Source organism: Arachis stenosperma, chromosome 10 (assembly GCF_014773155.1).
Source record: "Arachis stenosperma cultivar V10309 chromosome 10, arast.V10309.gnm1.PFL2, whole genome shotgun sequence".
NCBI lineage: Eukaryota > Viridiplantae > Streptophyta > Magnoliopsida > Fabales > Fabaceae > Arachis > Arachis stenosperma.
This window is the reverse complement of record NC_080386.1, coordinates 134,818,616-134,836,024: the sequence shown is the minus strand read 5'-3', so window position 1 is coordinate 134,836,024 and position 17,409 is coordinate 134,818,616. Positions and strand designations below refer to the sequence as shown.

The window sequence follows — 17,409 nt, the reverse complement described above, 5'->3', positions numbered from 1 at the left end:
TGTTATGTATGTGATGATGGTTATATAAATTTTGAAATTTAATTTTATTTATTCGATTTTAATAATTATAAGGGCGGGGCGGATACCTGCGGAGACGGGTTAGAGTTTAACTTCTTACTACCCGTGGGTAGGAGTAGGGCGGGTTCTATGCGGGTTATTGTAGAGTGGGACGGGGTCGGGTAAAGCAAAAACCTGCCCCGTTGCCACCCGTACAGCTGAGGGCTGCCAAAAAGAATCTAACCGCATGTCCGACCCAACAATGATTGGCTGAAAGATCAAAAGAGCCCCCAAAGTTGGGAGTTGGTGGATGTCAATGGGGTAGGACGGGGGCGGGGAATGCTTCCCTGCTCCCCATCCCCGCCCTCAGATTTACTCCCTGTCTCTGCTCCCGTTCCCCGTCGTGGGGGAATATTGCTCCCCATCCCCATTTCCCACAGGGTCCCATTCCCCGCGAGGCTCCATTGCCCATCTATCTGATAGTTCTAACTAATTATTAATTTCCATATGAATAGAGATGTAAGTATCCATTCTATACAAAAATAATAAGATTTTATACAAAAAATCTAAACGACAAGATGGTGACTTCTTTCGAAATGACGTAGTGGGTGAACGCAACGACAAGCCAGAGAATAGAGAAGTGGACAAAGTGGGAGACGCGGCAACAGAGAGAAGAATAGACACGACGACAAAGTTACGGAAAGGAACATCGCAAATAGAGAGCACGACGTAGTGAGGATCATGGTACGGTGAGGTGTGACAATGCGGTGAGAAGGGAGAGCGGCGAGAGGTTGGATAGAGTATGGACAGCGTTAGGGATTTCTGAATTGAAGAAGAGTTATGCAAATGAGGATTAGAAGTTTTGGGTTTCTGTGTGTGTGTGTGTGTGTGTGTGTGTGTGTGTGTGTGTGAAATGACTAAAAAACATATATGTGAAATAAACTATTAAGGACAATTCAGTAAATTTATGAACTTCGGGGATTAGCGGAAATCCCTGCTCGAGTCCCCGCGCCTGCCTCGGGGTAATTTTGTCCCCCGTCCCCATTCCCACGGAAAAAATTCTCATTTGTTGGATCCCTATTCGAGGCAGTCCCCGCAGGAATCCCGTGTCTCAGGGAGTTTTGCCATCCCTAAGTTGGTCTAACGTTGGGTAGTTCTTCTTCTACCAAGGACATACCCAATTAAAACCTCAAGCTCTAACCACCACTTCTTCCATATCCCTTCCAAAAGTTCCCTTGTTTAGAGAGACCTCTAAGGGTCCCAATTCTGGTGTCTCCCGAAAACGCAAGAAGTCAAGTAACAAGTACGGTTATTTCTCTCATTTGGGTTTTGACGCATTAGATTTCACCAAAGATTTTATTATTCATGGAAATTAGATTTTCGTGGATAACTTAGGCCTGGAAAAGAATTTGGGTGTCTTAGTGAAGAGTGACATTCGAACGGTTGTAATTTGTACAACTATTATGAAGAAATTGAAACAGTCACTTTTTGGTGCATTACAGGCTAAGATAGGGCAACTCTAAGCTAAGGTCGTCGCCTTTGAGAAAGAGAAGTACCAACTCATAACATAGAGGGATTCTACTAGAGTGGACGTCGAACAACTCAGAACGACTATTAAAAATTTAGATGACATCCAAGATGCAGCTCTAGAATCCCAAAAGAAAGCTGAGACTAGTTAATTCAGAATCTTTCAAAAAAAATTAGAATTGGAGGAGAAACTTTAGAAGTTGAAAAGTGACTATGAAAATTTGGAGTATGCCTCCATGAAATGATTGGATGTCACAATAGGCAATTTGAAAGCTCAGTTCCTCATTTTTGCTTTTGACGCCGATCTCTCCTAAATCGATCTTGATAAGATTGTAATTAATGAAAAAATTGTGAATTCTCCATTCGAATCAGAGTTAGATACACCTAACATTTCGAAGGGTTATGTTGTTGTTACTGTCTTTTTATGTCTTTTTTTTTATGTAATTTTGATGACTGGACTTGTGGGACTATGAACAATTTTATTTTGTAAGGTTTTAGATAATCCATTTTAACACTTTATATAATGGTTGGTAATAAAAAATATTTTATAAATATAAAAAAGTAGGCATTATATATTTATGTTATTTTATATATTTCAAATATTTTTTAATGAAGCAATCAACATTACAATAAATCAATTTTTTTATAGTGGAATAATCAAAATTTTTATTTTTATTAAATATTTTTATTTTTATAGAAGGATAATTTTTTTAACTTTTATAAATATAAAAATTAATTAAAATTAGTTTTTTTTTTATTATTTTGATCATAAAAATAAATGAAACTTGATTATATTGATTATAAAATTTGATTGTGAATTTAAAATTAATTTGATTATATTTTATATATAAATTTTTTATTATTAAAAAAATAAAATCGATGTGTATCAAAGGAAGGGATCTTCTTACTAACCTTGATATTTTTATTATATAAAATTCGAATAAACTACTAAAATAATGCACGAAAAATTTTGATAATAATAAAAACAATTTTGAAAGACACAAATTATAAATGAGACCCTAAAATATTATTAAATTTGATAAAAATAATTAATCATCAAATAATTTCAGTTTTTTTTTAAGAAAATTGGAATAAAGACGCAAATCAGTTTATGTCTATTTTCACAAAGAATAAGGCAATTTTTGAAAAAAAAAGGACATTTTTATCTTTTATTTTTTTATTTTAGGACAATATAATTTTTTTGTTAAAAAACTGTTAAATAATAATAATAAAAATTAGTTTTGTGGGGTTTTATTTATATTTTATAGAGGTTTAAAACTCCACAAAGTTTTTTTTAACATAACTAACCATGACCACTACTACCACCACCTTATTCATCTTCATCATAATTACTTCTACCTCTATTATTTTTATTGTGTAACCATACTTTATCATTATTATTATCTCATCTACCATCATTATCACCAATACTAATATCATCAACATTAATGTTCTCTTCTTTCATTTCTTATTCGATACTATTTTTTTCTTTAAAAGATTCTAATACTAAATCAAGAGAATTAAGTGCTAAATTAACTCTGACTTGCCACGCTGGACACATGACTAAATAAGGGTTGAATTAAGTACTGAAATCGTCCCTAAGGTCTGAGGTGAAAATCAAAATCGTCTCCGACTTTTTTTTGTTATTAAAATCATCCTCAACGTTACAAAACGTTATAAAATCGTCCTTTTGTCCATAAATAACATTTTTTAGACAATTTTGCCCTTTCAATAAAAATAAAAAATAAAAAAAAATCATCCCACCCCTTACCCCCACCCTTCACCCAGAATACCCAAAATTAAACAAAACAACATCGGAGTTTCAAAAAACAAAGAACAACAATTTTGTCCACACCTCCAAGGTGAAGTTTCATGCTGTTGATAAACTCTAAACAATCATTAATCTTGCTTGTTTCAAACTTCTTGAAATTGAGCCTTCCATTAAGAACATGACTGTTTCTACTGCTGTTGGAGATCCCCAAAGCCTTCACCGGGGATTTTTTCTTTTCACTACCAACAATATGCTCATCATTTTTGGTGAAGTAAACGAGCTTGGCAAGAGATCCTGTCAAAAGATAAAACAAAATTATTGAAGGCAAGATGCAGGTCATGCGGAAGCAGAACATTTTTTGGATAATTTCACCAAAATTACGGTACCAAGATCCCTCGAGAATGCGAAATTACTAATTCATCAATCAGAAAAACATGAGAGAGTAAAGAATGACCATCACCCTTCACAAACTAAACTCATACATTTGAATTTGAGCAGCAAGCTAGATTGCAAGTTAATAAAAACACCAATTCCCAAAAGAAACTCATGTAATCTTCTACTCAAGTTCATATAATTGGAACATTACGATTCACGATCAGCAGCCAAAAAAAAAGAGAGAGAAATTTTCCGAAAAGATGGCAACTTTCATCCAAACGAGTGCACCCTATAATATTGCAGAAACCAAATAAGCTCAATTGCAATGAAAACAACACTGAAAATAAAATTCAAAAATAGAAAATATAAACTTACCCCCCAAGGGTCGTTTTGGTCGGCGAACGTCGTCGTCGAAGGGGAAGGAACACGGGAAGATCCGTTCGGTGTTCCTTCTCCAGAAACTAAGCTACGGCCGGACCAGTTTCCGATTCCGCTAAGGGTAGACTGAGGCGAGCCGCGAGTTTTGCATGCCTGTGAGGGTAAGGGGTGGGGGTGTGGTGATTTTTTTTTAATATTTTTTATTTTTATTGAAAGGGCAAAATTGTCCGAAAAATGTTATTTATGGACAAAAGAACGATTTTATAACGTTTTGTAATGTTGAGGGTGATTTTAATAACAAAAAAAAGGTCAGAGACGATTTTGATTTTTATCTCAGACCTTAGGGACCATTTCAGTACTTAACCCACTAAACAACGTCATTTTATTTTGACACTTAAACATGGGAAAAACGAGAAGAGGAAGAAGAGTTTATATAATGTGCAAATCATTATATCTCCATTCATTCTCCAAAACGACCTCGTTTTTGTCTTATTTAAGATATGAAACAAAAATACACTATTTAGCCATGTATCTAGCGTGGCAAGTCAGAGCTACTGAGCTAGCTTAGCATTCCGTTTGTTGACTCAAATTGGAAAGGGTTCAAGGACCAACATGGTGTCTAGAGCTGGATCTCGAAGACCAGTATAGTGAATTTTGAATTTGAAGGACTAAAATGGTGAAAGTCGTGAATATCAGGGATCACTATGAGAATTTTGTCCACTTAACCACCGTTAATAAAAAAAAATTTTCAAAAACAAACTTATTAATAGTTTGTGGGAGTTTAAAACTCCTACAAAATACAAATAAACCACCACAAAATTTATTTTTTATTATTATTTAACAAATTTTTTAACAGAAAAATCGTATTATTCCAAAATAAAAAAGGTTGAGGTCCGAACTTTTCTTTTTTTTTTAAAACAAGGATCGTTTTGTTTTTTGTAAAAATGGACAAAGGCAAAATTAAATTGAGTGTTTACTCCAAAAAATCCTGAGTTAGTTAACGAATGAAATAAGATGACAAACTCTAATCACTACATGCCATTTTTATTTATTATAAAAGTTTATCATCTGAAAAATTAAAATTTCCAAATCTATTAAAAATCTATAATTATTGGCTCATCCTGATTCTCATTTTCCTTTTTCTCCTTGAAATGGCATATGCATTTTGCATTCTTTCTAAAAATACCTACTAAGACTGTAAAAAGCATGATATAGACTCTACTAAAATAGCAAAATTCAAATGAACTAGAAAGAAATCACCTCTAATCACAATTTTTAGCTCTTATGCTTAACAATTGTAATTCTTAAAGGTGCAACCAAATCTCACAACGCTTCCGGTGGTTGGAAAAGGAAATTGCACATCGAAAGAGGGTGACATTGTTGATTTTGTCAAAGTTGAAAATGGCCGAAGTGATACGACGGAGAGAAAGAATTCGTGGTGGGATAAAGAAAAAGATTGGCAAGAAAAGGAGGAGAGAGAAGTGATGATGAATTCAAATGGCACTACTTTAAGGTGGCGGTCGCCCTCGATTCTTCATCCTTCTAGCAAAAACCAGATGATAGTCCTTAAGGATGGCTTTACTGAAATTTTTCTGCTTGTCTTTTTTATCCCACAAATTTCAATCCTTTGAAATCAAAATGAACTGAAATCTCAATTTGAGGTCTAAACTTTTTTGAACGAGGATTTTGACATGTTTGTTGGGATGGTAGTGTATCTGACGTCCTTATATGGACGGTGTCTGCGTCTGAACAGTACTAGAGAGTACATGCAAGAAATTATAATGTCTAAGTCAGTAAAAAATTTTTAGCAAATTTTTAATAGAACTGGATTGAAAAAAAAAATCTAAATATTGAGATATTTATATGGTAACAATATAAAATTTGGTAATTTCTTAAAAATGACTTATAAAAATTATATGTGATTTTTTTTTATGGAGCAAAAAGTTATCTTTCATGTTCAAGTTGATTATCACTAGGAAGATAATAACCAAAGTAGTGAAATGAGCATCTAATTTACTTTTCAATTCGAATCGAATACATATTTCATAGACCTATATTTAAGTCGGTTGAACCCATGTAGATAATACTATATGTATCAAGTCTTGACACTAAGGTAGCATTTGTTTTGAGGTACTGAGACAGAGACTGGGAGACTGAGACTCAATATTGTGTTTGTTGGTTCAGAGACTGATATTAAAATTTTTGTCTCTGTCTCCAAAATTTCAGTATTTTAGTACCTTCAAAAAGTGGAAACACAGAAAACTAAAATTTTTAGAGATGGAGACTGAAACTTTAATAACATTTTATACCCAAAATACTTTCATTTCAATTAATTAATTCTAATTTTACCCTTTATACAAATTAAATTAGAATTTTATTCTTGTTTTAAATTTTGTCTCCCACTTTGCACCAAACAGAATACTAAGATTTATTTTAATCTCTGTCTCTTATTCTCAATCTTTCCGTCTCTGTCTCTTCACCAAACACTACCTAATGGACCAAATTTGTGCGGTCCAATTTCAAATTTTTTTAGGTCTATTAGTATAATGAGAATCGGACTTATATCTAGTAAAATAGGTATAAACAATATATATATATATATATATATATATATATATATATATATAAAATTTAATTAAAAAAGTTAAAAGAATTCGTTGGGAGAATGAAATAAATAAATTTTATCCTTTTAAATACATTGTATAAAAAAGTTTAAAAAGTTGATATTATATTGTATTTTTATTTGAAAAAACTTTTACTTAAAGTATATTTAATTGGTGTCATTAAAATTTTTATTAGCAAAAATCCTATAAAATTAAGAACACTTGTTAAACTTACTTTAGTTAGAAATTTTAAATTATTTTTATATAATATAAAAAGTTGCATTAAAAACCTTAAATATTTAATTTTCCAACATATTAACATCCTTTAGCTATTTCATAAAATAAAAATATGATATACATATTATAATAAATGAGGACTCTAATATCCGAGCAAGCTTTATTAACCTTTCTACGATTCTTTTGACCAATGATATACCACCGCAGTGTAAATTTAGATCCTACCCATCACTATCAAAATGGCTGGAGTGCACCACTTTTCACAAACTATTACTTAATAGTAAATTATGAAAAGAAGAAAAAAAAAACAAAGATGCAGTATATATAATAAATAAATAAAATGTGTGGCACCACCAAGATGACTTAATTACGACAAAATTATATACTCTACAACTAAATGTAATTGTGTATATACTCAAGAGTCAAGAGTCAACACTCAACAGACATTGGGTCCGAATCCCACGAAGCCATTAGCTCCATCAAGCGAAATCTGGATGCCTTCTTGCTGAATGTTCCCTATGATGGATAGGCCAGATGGAGAAGCAGCAAACGCGAAGCAGAAGGTTCCCACATCGTCTGCCGGAATCATAAAGTTCCTCGCTGGAAGAGTCAGAAATGGTCCACCCGAGAAGTAAAACGACACCGTTGGCACCCGAACCATCACGAAACCGTTCAAGTCGTAGCAAGTGTCAAAGATGGATACCGCGGGTGCCCGAGGCAGGTTCGTCGTTTCCGCAACGAAAGCATCACGAAACGCCTTGTAAGCTGAACTCGGCAATCGGGTAACGGCGGTGCCGGTGTCCATAACAACCCCTCCCTCCCCCAAATCGTTTATCTGGAACACCTCTTCGGATATGTTTAGCTTGGAGCCCCCAACCCCGAGACCCGAAAGCCCAATGTAGTAGAAACTGGGGAACAGCGGGTTGTGAATGAGAGGCACCCATGCCGCACCCACGGGCATGGCTTCGCGCCCGAATTCCAGGGAACCGGAAGAGCCGGTACTCCCACGACTGACCAAACAGTACCCGAAGGCACCTCCAGTCTGGCCTCCTAACTGGCCCACGAAGGACATGGGCCCGCCTCCGAGACCCAAAAGCCCAGCGGCCCCAACGAACATGCCCTGGTTCCAGTGGCCGCACCCGATTGCGGTGTTTCGGACAAGGGTTTTGCCGAAGGTGAGGGTCTCGAGGGCGAGGGTGCCCTTGGTGTAGGAGCCATCGCCGTAGGAGACCTCGTAACGGCAGCGGCCCTGGTTGCAGCCGGCGTTCTCGAGGCGGTCGCAGACGGCGGAGGTACATGCGACGCCGGAGAAGGAGGTGGAGGTGGCGGGGTTGAAGAGGGGGTCGGACTGGTTGTAGCATTGGCTGCAAGGCTGGCATTGTACCCAGACGATGTCGCTGCCGGAGTCCACTACCACGTACTGGTACGTCGGAGGGCTTCCGAGGCCTATACGCACGAAATACTCTCCGCTCCCCTCCTCTGTCCCCGACACCACGTTCGACCCGAAACCGAAAGCATCGTTGTTGTTGTCGTCGTCCTTGTAACTGTTGCTTCTTGTTGCGGTGCGGCGAACGAGGGAGGCCACGCGTCTCGCGTCTCGTCTCATTCTGGAGTTGAAGCGGCTGCGGTGGTCCTGCAAGGTGAAGGTATTATGTAGTGCGGTGATTTTGTCTCTGTGGTGTAGCTTCAGCTTCCAGAGACGGGGAGCCTCCTCCTCTTCGCTCTGTTGGAGAGTGTCGGCTTCTTTGATTGGCTTGAGTTCAGTGGCTGCGATGGTTTCTTCTACGTTGAAGTCCTCGAAATGGAATGCGGTAGCGGAAGTGCTTGGAAGGAGAAGAAATAGTAGGAATATGTGTATGCGTATGGCCATGGTGGGTTGGGGCCGTGGAAAAAAGGTTGAGGTTGCCGGTGACTGGTGAGCGAGGCTGATGGATTTTTTTTATTATTTGGTTTTAGTTGGCCGTTTCCCTTTTGGGGATGGATGCTTCTATAGACTATTGTGTACAAGGAGAAAAGGTTAGGTTAGTCTGTTGAGGGTTGAGAGTTGAGAGTTGAGAGTTGAGACTCGAGAGTAAGAAGGAGAGGACCGAGTGTAAAAATATTATTTATTCATAATAATTGAGGAAGGGCCGAAGCAATGCGTAGCATACATCTACATGTGTATTTTGTGCTGTGGTCAATAACTCAATATTGACGTGAAAGGGACTTTTACCGCAAATCATGCTGCTGTCCTTTGCTTAGCTTTTGGTTTCTGTACCGTGGACTATGGACCGTTAAGTAGTAAACCGCATCTATTACTAATTAGTGGTAATTCTACACATCTTTATTGCTATACTAGTAATTACTAAAGGTAACAGACTATGAGCTGTTTGCTGTTCTTTTCTTTTTTAAGGAAGCTTTGTTTTTTTGTTCTCCAATTGTCACAACTCACAAAGATGGATTGAAATTGTTACATCTATCAGCATGGTCAATCCTTAATATGTTACCCCCTCCCGGAAGCAAAGCAATATGTACTCCATGGGATTAACCAAACAGTTAGAAGCGAAAAATTTGGACTATCGAATTTTTTCCCTTCCTTGTACAGTATTTCTCGGACTCTTTTCAAGGAAAGTGGGAAAAACGAAAGAAAAAGATAAAGGGGGGAGGGAAAAAAAAATCAGAGTTCTAAACTCTGGTAACTGAGTTTACATCAAAGATATTCTCATTATTCTAGGGATGACAAAACTACTCGAGACATGGGAATTTCTGTGGGGACTGTTTTAAATGGGGATTCGATTGTGAAAATTTTTTTTTCGTAGAGATGGAGATGGGGGACAAAATTTTTCTGAGGCGGCGCGAGGACACAAACGGGGATATCCGTCCCGTCCCCGCTATTCCCCGAAATTTATAAATTTACTGAATTATTCTTAATAGTTTATTTCTTATATATGTTTTTTAGTCATTTTTCACACATACACACACATATATATAGAAACTCAAAACTCCTAATCTTCATTTACATGACTCTTCTTCAATTCAGAGATCCCTAACGTTGTTCACACTCCATTCAACTTCTCTGCAGCCACCTCCTCACCAACTTCCTTTCTCACAGCATCGTTACACCTCACCGTGCTATCACCCTCACCGTGTCGTACTTTCTATTTGCGGCGTTCTTTTTCGTAACTCTGTTGTCGTGTCCATTCTCCTCTCGGTTGCCGTGTCTCCCACTTCGTCTACTACTTTATCCTTTGGCTCGTCATTGCGTCCCCCATTGCGTCATTTCGAAACAAGTCACCATCGTGTCATTTAGATTTTTTGAATAAAATCCTGCTGTTTTTGTATATGATGAATACTTGCAGCTCTAATCATATGAAAATTAATAATTAGTTAAAATTATCAGATAAATGGAGAATGGGATCCCTGCAAAAAATGAGGTCCCATAAAAAATGGGGATGGGGAACAATATTCCCCCACAGTGGAGAATGGAGACGGAGATGGGAAACGGATCTGAAGGCGAAAATGGAAAACAGGGAGACATCTCCCGCCCCTGTCCTACTCCGTTAACATCCCTACATTATTTTCACTAGTGTATAAATGAGCCTTTTAAAACTTCTTGTCCAGTTAATAATAAAAAAGTTAAGAAATTTTAGATTCAAACTTTAGTAATTCTCGATTCTTTAAATTTTCTCACTTACCAAATCTTTAATTTCTATCCCTACATTTTTTTTCTTACGATATTTTCAACTAGTATTCTTCATTTTTAATAAACTATTTGTTAAATTAAATTAACCAAAATATATAGATGTCATTGTATAGGATTTAGAAGTTAGAATTTGGGTTTAAAATTTTAACATTTTATATTTTAAGTTTTAGAAGGAAGAATTTTAAAGAAAGGCCAGGAATAAAAAAAAATAAATTTAATTAATTATATAGGTCACATTCTCTTAGTAGTGGGTCAAGATATGTGGAGTTTAGTGCGTAGGACATTTTAGGGCGACACAATTAATCCTTCTATGCTTGAAATTTTTATTGTGCTCGTTCCTAAGGTTGACTCCACAAGTAAAATAAAGAACTTTCGACCAAATTAGGGAGACTTCATTTCTAGTAGAGGAATTCCTGACAACATTATAGTAGCGCAAGAGGTCCTCCATTTCTTGAAGAGAAATCAAGAAAGGGCGCTATCGTTTTTAAGATAGATCTTGAGAAGACATATGACCGGGTCGATTGGAAGTTTTTAAACTACACCTTGAGTAGCTTCGCCTTTCCTATCTCTACTAGAAGTCTCATTATGAATTGTATTTAGGCGTCATCTCTTTCAATATTATGGAATGAAAAATGGTTGGATGGTTTCCAACCCAAAAGAGGGTTGCGACAAGAAGATCCCATGTCACTGTATTTGTTTGTACTCTGTATGGAGATGCTAGCTTGCTTTATATCTAATCAAGTGGAGTTGGGGGCTTGGGACCCGGTTGTTGTTTCTTAGGGAGGTCCACGAATATCGCATCTCATATTCGCAGATGACCTTCTTCTTTTTTGTAAAGGAAGCAAGACTCAAGTCCACCAGGTCATGCACTCTATGAACCTGTTCTGTAAGGCATCCGGCATAAAAGTAAAATAGATAAATCCAAAGTTGTTTGTTTGAAGAGCGTGTCTAATACTCGTAGAAATGTACCGAATGATGTGTCTTCTATCAGATTTGCTAATGAGTTAGATAAGTACTTGGGGTTAACATCAACTATCTCCATGCATCTCGAGCGGCTTGCCTGGAGGCAGTAGAAAAAATAAAAAGCAAATTGTCTAGCTGGAAGGGTCGGATGCTTAATAGGGCCAACATATTATGTCTTATAAAATTCGTGGCAACGTCTTTACCTATATATCAAATGCAGGTCTCCCTCTTCTCTAACAAGGTGTGTTCTAAGATTGATTCTGTTATGCGTAATTTTTTGTGAAAAGGAAAGACAAATGAGCAGGGCTTAAATTTGTTGAATTTGGGTACTGTGATCACGTCCAAGAGGTATGGAGGCCTTGTGTTTACGACACTCAATGTGTTAATACTGTCTTTCTTGGTAAACTAGTTTGGCAGCTCTTCCATGGTAGGAACAAATTATGGGTGCCCCATTATACTAGCTAAATATGTTCAAGGAAGTTTGGGGTTAGATCTTCATTGTCCTATGTAATCCTTGAGCATATGGCACAACATCACAAAGACAACTAATAAACTTAAAAATGGCTATGTTTGGTGTATTGGGTCTTTAACTCAATCCTTTTGGTATCGTCCTTGGAGACCGTTGGGGCTACAGGTGGCAAACGAACCTAAATCCGTCGGACTGGCCCGCGTAACCCACCAAAAAAAGGCGGATCGGATTGAAAAATTGGGACCGCTAAATAGTAAAAGTCCGCCTAACCCGCACCGCTTAAACCGTGGGCTTTGGCGGGGGTGGGGTGAGCTTTTCCGCCAGGCTTAGTATTTTTTTTTTCTAAGCAAAGGGGTATTTTTAAAATTTTTTGCCAAATTCCAACTTCCCCAAACCCAACATACAAGAGAAAGAAGATGAAAATTAAATGTTTTGGATTATGTTTATTTTGCTTTGGAGACAATATTTATAATTATGTTTTGGATAAAAACTTGGTTTATATTATGTTTATTAAATATTTATAATTATAAAGACTTTAGTGTTTGTGAATATAAAAATGATAATTTTTTTTGTTTTAGAAATTATAAATTTATTAAAATAATTGTAAAATTATATATATTATTTAATAGTTAACAGTAAAAAAAAAAAGAAAATTTGACGGGTTTAGCTTACTAGCCCGCCAGCCCACAGTTAGGTGGGGCGGGGTGAAATTTTAGGACCGCCTCACTAGGCGGGACGGACTTTTGGAGGGGTGGAGCGGGCTTTCCCTCTTGCCACTCATAGTCGGGGCCTTTGGCCCAGAGATCCTTTTTATGCATATTTCAGACACTTGTCTCTCTTTAGACGATGTGTGGTTTGGTGGAAGTTGGAATTTTGATCAAATTTATATTGTGTTACATGAGACCCTAAAATTAGATATTACAACTTACAACCCTATAATGCAGACATGGTGTGATCTGAATTGGCATTGAGAATGCCTCAAAGGCTTACTCAACAAGGAATGGTTATGAATGACTCCTTGAAAGAAAGGTTGTGGCTCTGGCGTTTGGGAATACCTGAGAAGGTCAAGGGGTTGATTTTGCTCATCGTGCATGGGTCATTCCCACTGCTAACTTCCGTTACCGAAGACGCTTAACAACAACGGCTCTTTGCTCCAAATATAATGAAGCACCATAATCTGTAGAACATTGCCTCAGACTTTGTAATAACGTGAGACCGATTTGGGAGAGCTTGAAGGTGGGAATGCGAATTTTGGATGTCTCCTTGAATTTTTAAAGCTGGCTTCGTCTAAATCTTCGGAACAGTGAAGAGATTTTTGTAGCAGGTCTTTGGTGGATTTGGAAGAACAGAAACAATAATATTTTTAATTAAAATAACATTTGGAGCAAGGTGAAGGTTCTCAAGCTTATCAGGTACTCTGCAACTGAGTATGCTACTATTAAGCATTCTAATCAGTGACACATCATCCCTCTTTGTGAGATTCTTGGTGTCCTCTCACAATTAATGTTGTTAAATTAAATTGTGATGCTAGTCTTTTTGAACAAGACCAACTTGCTGATTTGGGCGTGCTATTTGAGACAGTACGGGTAAATGGTTATTGTGAGCTATTAGCAATTTGGAGGGCCTTTGTTTGACTTGGGAAAGTGGCTATAGGGAAGTGAGTTGCGAAAAAAATTGTCTAGAGACTTATCTCTTGATTACAAAGGATTCATCTCAAAGAGAATACACAGACCTTCTTTTAAAGATTTCTGAGGTGCTGCAACAAAATTGGGTGGTTTATGTTCAATTGATTTAATGAACAACGAACTCGGTAGCTGACCGTTTAGCTAAGATAGCGACTAGTCATTCTCATCCTTACACTAAGTTTTTAATTCCTTATAGTATTGTTGATCAGAAGCAGATGATATCTTCATCTTAGTTGTTCTTTGTTCTTTCTTTTATCAGACACCAAATAATAGGTTTAGTCAATTATTTTTTGTATTGCCCATCGTATCCCTCAACCTTTAAGGATCTAATTAATGGATTTGTATATTTACAAAGTAGGATTTGAACCTCCGACAATAAATAGACAAATGAGAGTGAACATTATCTGATATGATTATCATGAAACTAGACCAGGTTCTAGCCGGGGCTCATCTCCCATCACACTAAAATAGGCCAACCAAATGAATCTCTAATTTATGGAATCCCCTTTTTAATTTCTTCATTAGATGGTCGCTTGATCTCTGTTCTGTGTCATTGCAGGTATGACTCAGTATTGCGAGGATCACCTCTCAATTTTGCCTCTGTTGGTTGATAGTACACATATATACCACTCAATAGTCATCCTACTCCTTAGTTCTTCTCTTCATCCACATTTGTCCATCACGTAAAGAAACTCAGAAACATACTTGCTGTTACTTGTAATTCACCAATTTCAGTATTATTATCATCCCTTTGCTGGTTCTATGCAATCTGATATTAAGTAGCAAAACACCGTCACCAAAGCGTATCCTATTTTGTATTCTATTTGTTTAATTTTTTACTTATTTCAAATAGGAATATAGGATTATTTGTTACTTGTGTTACTAAAACGTATTAGTTATTTGGACGTTTATTATACCGAAATATTCAGCATTTGCTAACAAAAGTATCAATGGAAGACCAAATTGTTAAAAATAACCATAAAAAATCATTTCTGTTTGACAAGAGCGACCATGTGTTAATCTGATCCTATTTTCATTGACACAATTGATACATAATTATATATATATATATATATAATATTATGTATATATCAAAATTAGCTACTAAAATTAATTATTATTTATTTGCATATAAATATATATTGTTTAATTTATTTTCAATATATATTTTGTATTACAATATGTATTTTATATTAACAACTAATTTTGATAATTAATTTTAGTGTATACTAAATATAATTAAATTATAAATTGCCCTTGTTGAAAAACTCATTTCCTAATAAATTAATAATCCCCTAATAAGAAAGGTTTAAATTATTAAATAACCCGTTTCCTTCATCTTAATTCCTTTTCCTTCAAAATTTTCAAATTCCCTACCAAGTTATTTGGATCAAATGATACAACTATCAATTTAAACAACTTTACTATGTTAAGTTATTTTGCTAAAGAAGAGTGCCCGTTATGGAAGAGGGTGGTCTGCTCCTGTAATAATCTGAGGCCGAATGAGTTACTGTGCACGCAAGTGCTGCCTACTAAAGGAGGCCCATGGAAGGATATCTGCCATCTACAAATTAAGAAGCAACATCTAAGAGAGAAGGTTATTACTGGCCTGGCTATGGAGATTGGTGATGGGCGTCGGACTCGGTTTTGGGAGGATGTCTGATTACATTGTGGGTCCTTGAAAGAACGGTTCCCCCGGCTCTTCTCTGTTTCAAATCAATGTGGTTCGGTCATTGGGGATTGTGGTTTTTGGGATGGGCTAGAGTGGGTTTGGAACATCCAATAGAGGAGAGAGCTCTTTCAGTGGGAGTTAGACCTTCTGAGTCAGTTACATGAGGCTTTGAGACCTATCAGGCTAGTGACCACTAGAGAGGATAGAGTTGTGTGGAAATTTGATAGACTTGGTATCTTTTCGACTAACTCCTTTGTGCAGGTGCTACAAGAAGGAATGCTTTCAGATGAGGTATCCAGCTACAGCTTCACCAAGAGCGTCTGGAAAGGTTTGGTTCCACCAAGAGTGGAGCTATTTGCTTGGTTTGTCCTGGTAGGCAGGGTGAATACCAAAGACCGACTAAGTCGGTTCGGGATTATTAGCCAAGATGATAAGAGTTGTGTGTTTTGTACTAACGAGGTAGAACAGGTTCATCACTTGTTTCTTGGATGTGAATTTGCTTGGCAGGTGTGGAGTGCGTGGTTATCTGTGTTTGGTCGGCTTTGGTCTGTTTCGGGCTTGATGAAGGACCATTTTTTAAACTGGACAGATGAGCCGTGTAGAAAAGAGGACCGAAAGCAACGTTTGAGGTGTTTCTGTGCGATTATCTGGCACATTTGGATGGAAAGGAATAGGAGGATTTTCCAGAATAAAAGCAAAGGCGTTGAAGAAATCTTCCACATGACCATGTTTAGCTACGACGAGTGGAGAGGTGTCCCTCCCTAATGTTGTTGATGGCTATGCCGGAGATGACATGCGGGTTTCTAGTTCTGGTGGTTGGTATTTTTGGTGTTGCCTTTTTGTTTGTTTTTTCGAAGAACGTTGCTCCACTTTAGTGTGTTGAGCTTTTTTGCTTTCAAAAGAAAAAAAACAACTTTACTATGTATAAATTTTTTATAAGATTGATATTTTACCGACCCAACCATTACATCATAATGAATTAATAATATATACTGAAGATCATCTATACCAATTTTTACTTAATTCGGATATCAATTAGCTTGTAATTAAACATTAACTCACAATAATATGAAATGAAGAAAATTTATATCAAATTTTACACAAACTGAACACCAATAAGTTTTAATTAAATAACCCTTGATGTATAGTTCGAAGAAATATACACGTTGATTTTCTAGTTATAAAAAAAAAAGTAAAGTAAACAATTTTGGATTGGCGGAAATTTCTCTAAAGATGATTTACAACATATAAATTCCTAATCCACCGATTTTTTTTTTAATTACGCAAACAAATTTAACGATATAATAGTTACTTAAATTAATAGCGATATTATTTGATCCTCAATATATATATATATATATATATATATATATATATATATATATATATTATTAATTCTACTTCTAACGATCAATATATTTCTTTTGCAGCACTGGTGATTGGAGAAGCTCGCTCTACAATATATGTTTATTAATCCACATGCAAGTAAATCTGCAAAATACTTAACTATACCTTTTTCAGATCAATTCTCTCTAGCTAAAGTTGGTAGGTTACTAGGCTGTTTGCTAATACTAAAAGATGCCCTTGTGTGAACATAAAATCGTTGTAGCACAAAATGATTCAAGCAAAGAATTGTAAAGTTGGTGTGACAAAAGTCTCGCACGCGTCCAGTGAGCAAAGGACAGCTACAGACAGCCACTAGTGAAAAGTTTCATATCATGGTTATTTTGAAACATTAGGCACATGCCCATATTTATGTGCAGACAAGATGCAACAGGGAAAGGCAAGAGCGTGCGTTAAAGAATAAGTCCATACATTTTATATTACCACAACATCATCATAAACTCTATATGCAGACATACATATTCTAAGAACAAAAATGAGATTCATTAAAAAAAAAAAACTTACGTTAAGATTCTCTCGGACCTACATTCCAACGAAATCATGGTCATTAAAAGTTGGGCATACAATTCCTACTAAATCTTGTCATTACTTTTGCAATCAATCGGAAATAAAATGAATATAGGTTAGTTCTTGCACAACAAAACTT

At 36.3% G+C, this 17,409-nt stretch overlaps 1 protein-coding gene across 1 annotated transcript; it reads right to left on the bottom strand.

Moving 5' to 3' along the window:
- Positions 1–6,984: 6,984 nt before the first annotated feature.
- On the bottom strand, positions 6,985–8,964 carry LOC130955951 (protein ASPARTIC PROTEASE IN GUARD CELL 2-like). Its single transcript, XM_057882967.1, has one exon. The coding sequence runs from the start codon at positions 8,756–8,758 to the stop codon at positions 7,325–7,327; it is 1,434 nt and encodes a 477-aa protein (XP_057738950.1). The 5' UTR covers positions 8,759–8,964; the 3' UTR covers positions 6,985–7,324.
- Positions 8,965–17,409: the final 8,445 nt, after the last annotated feature.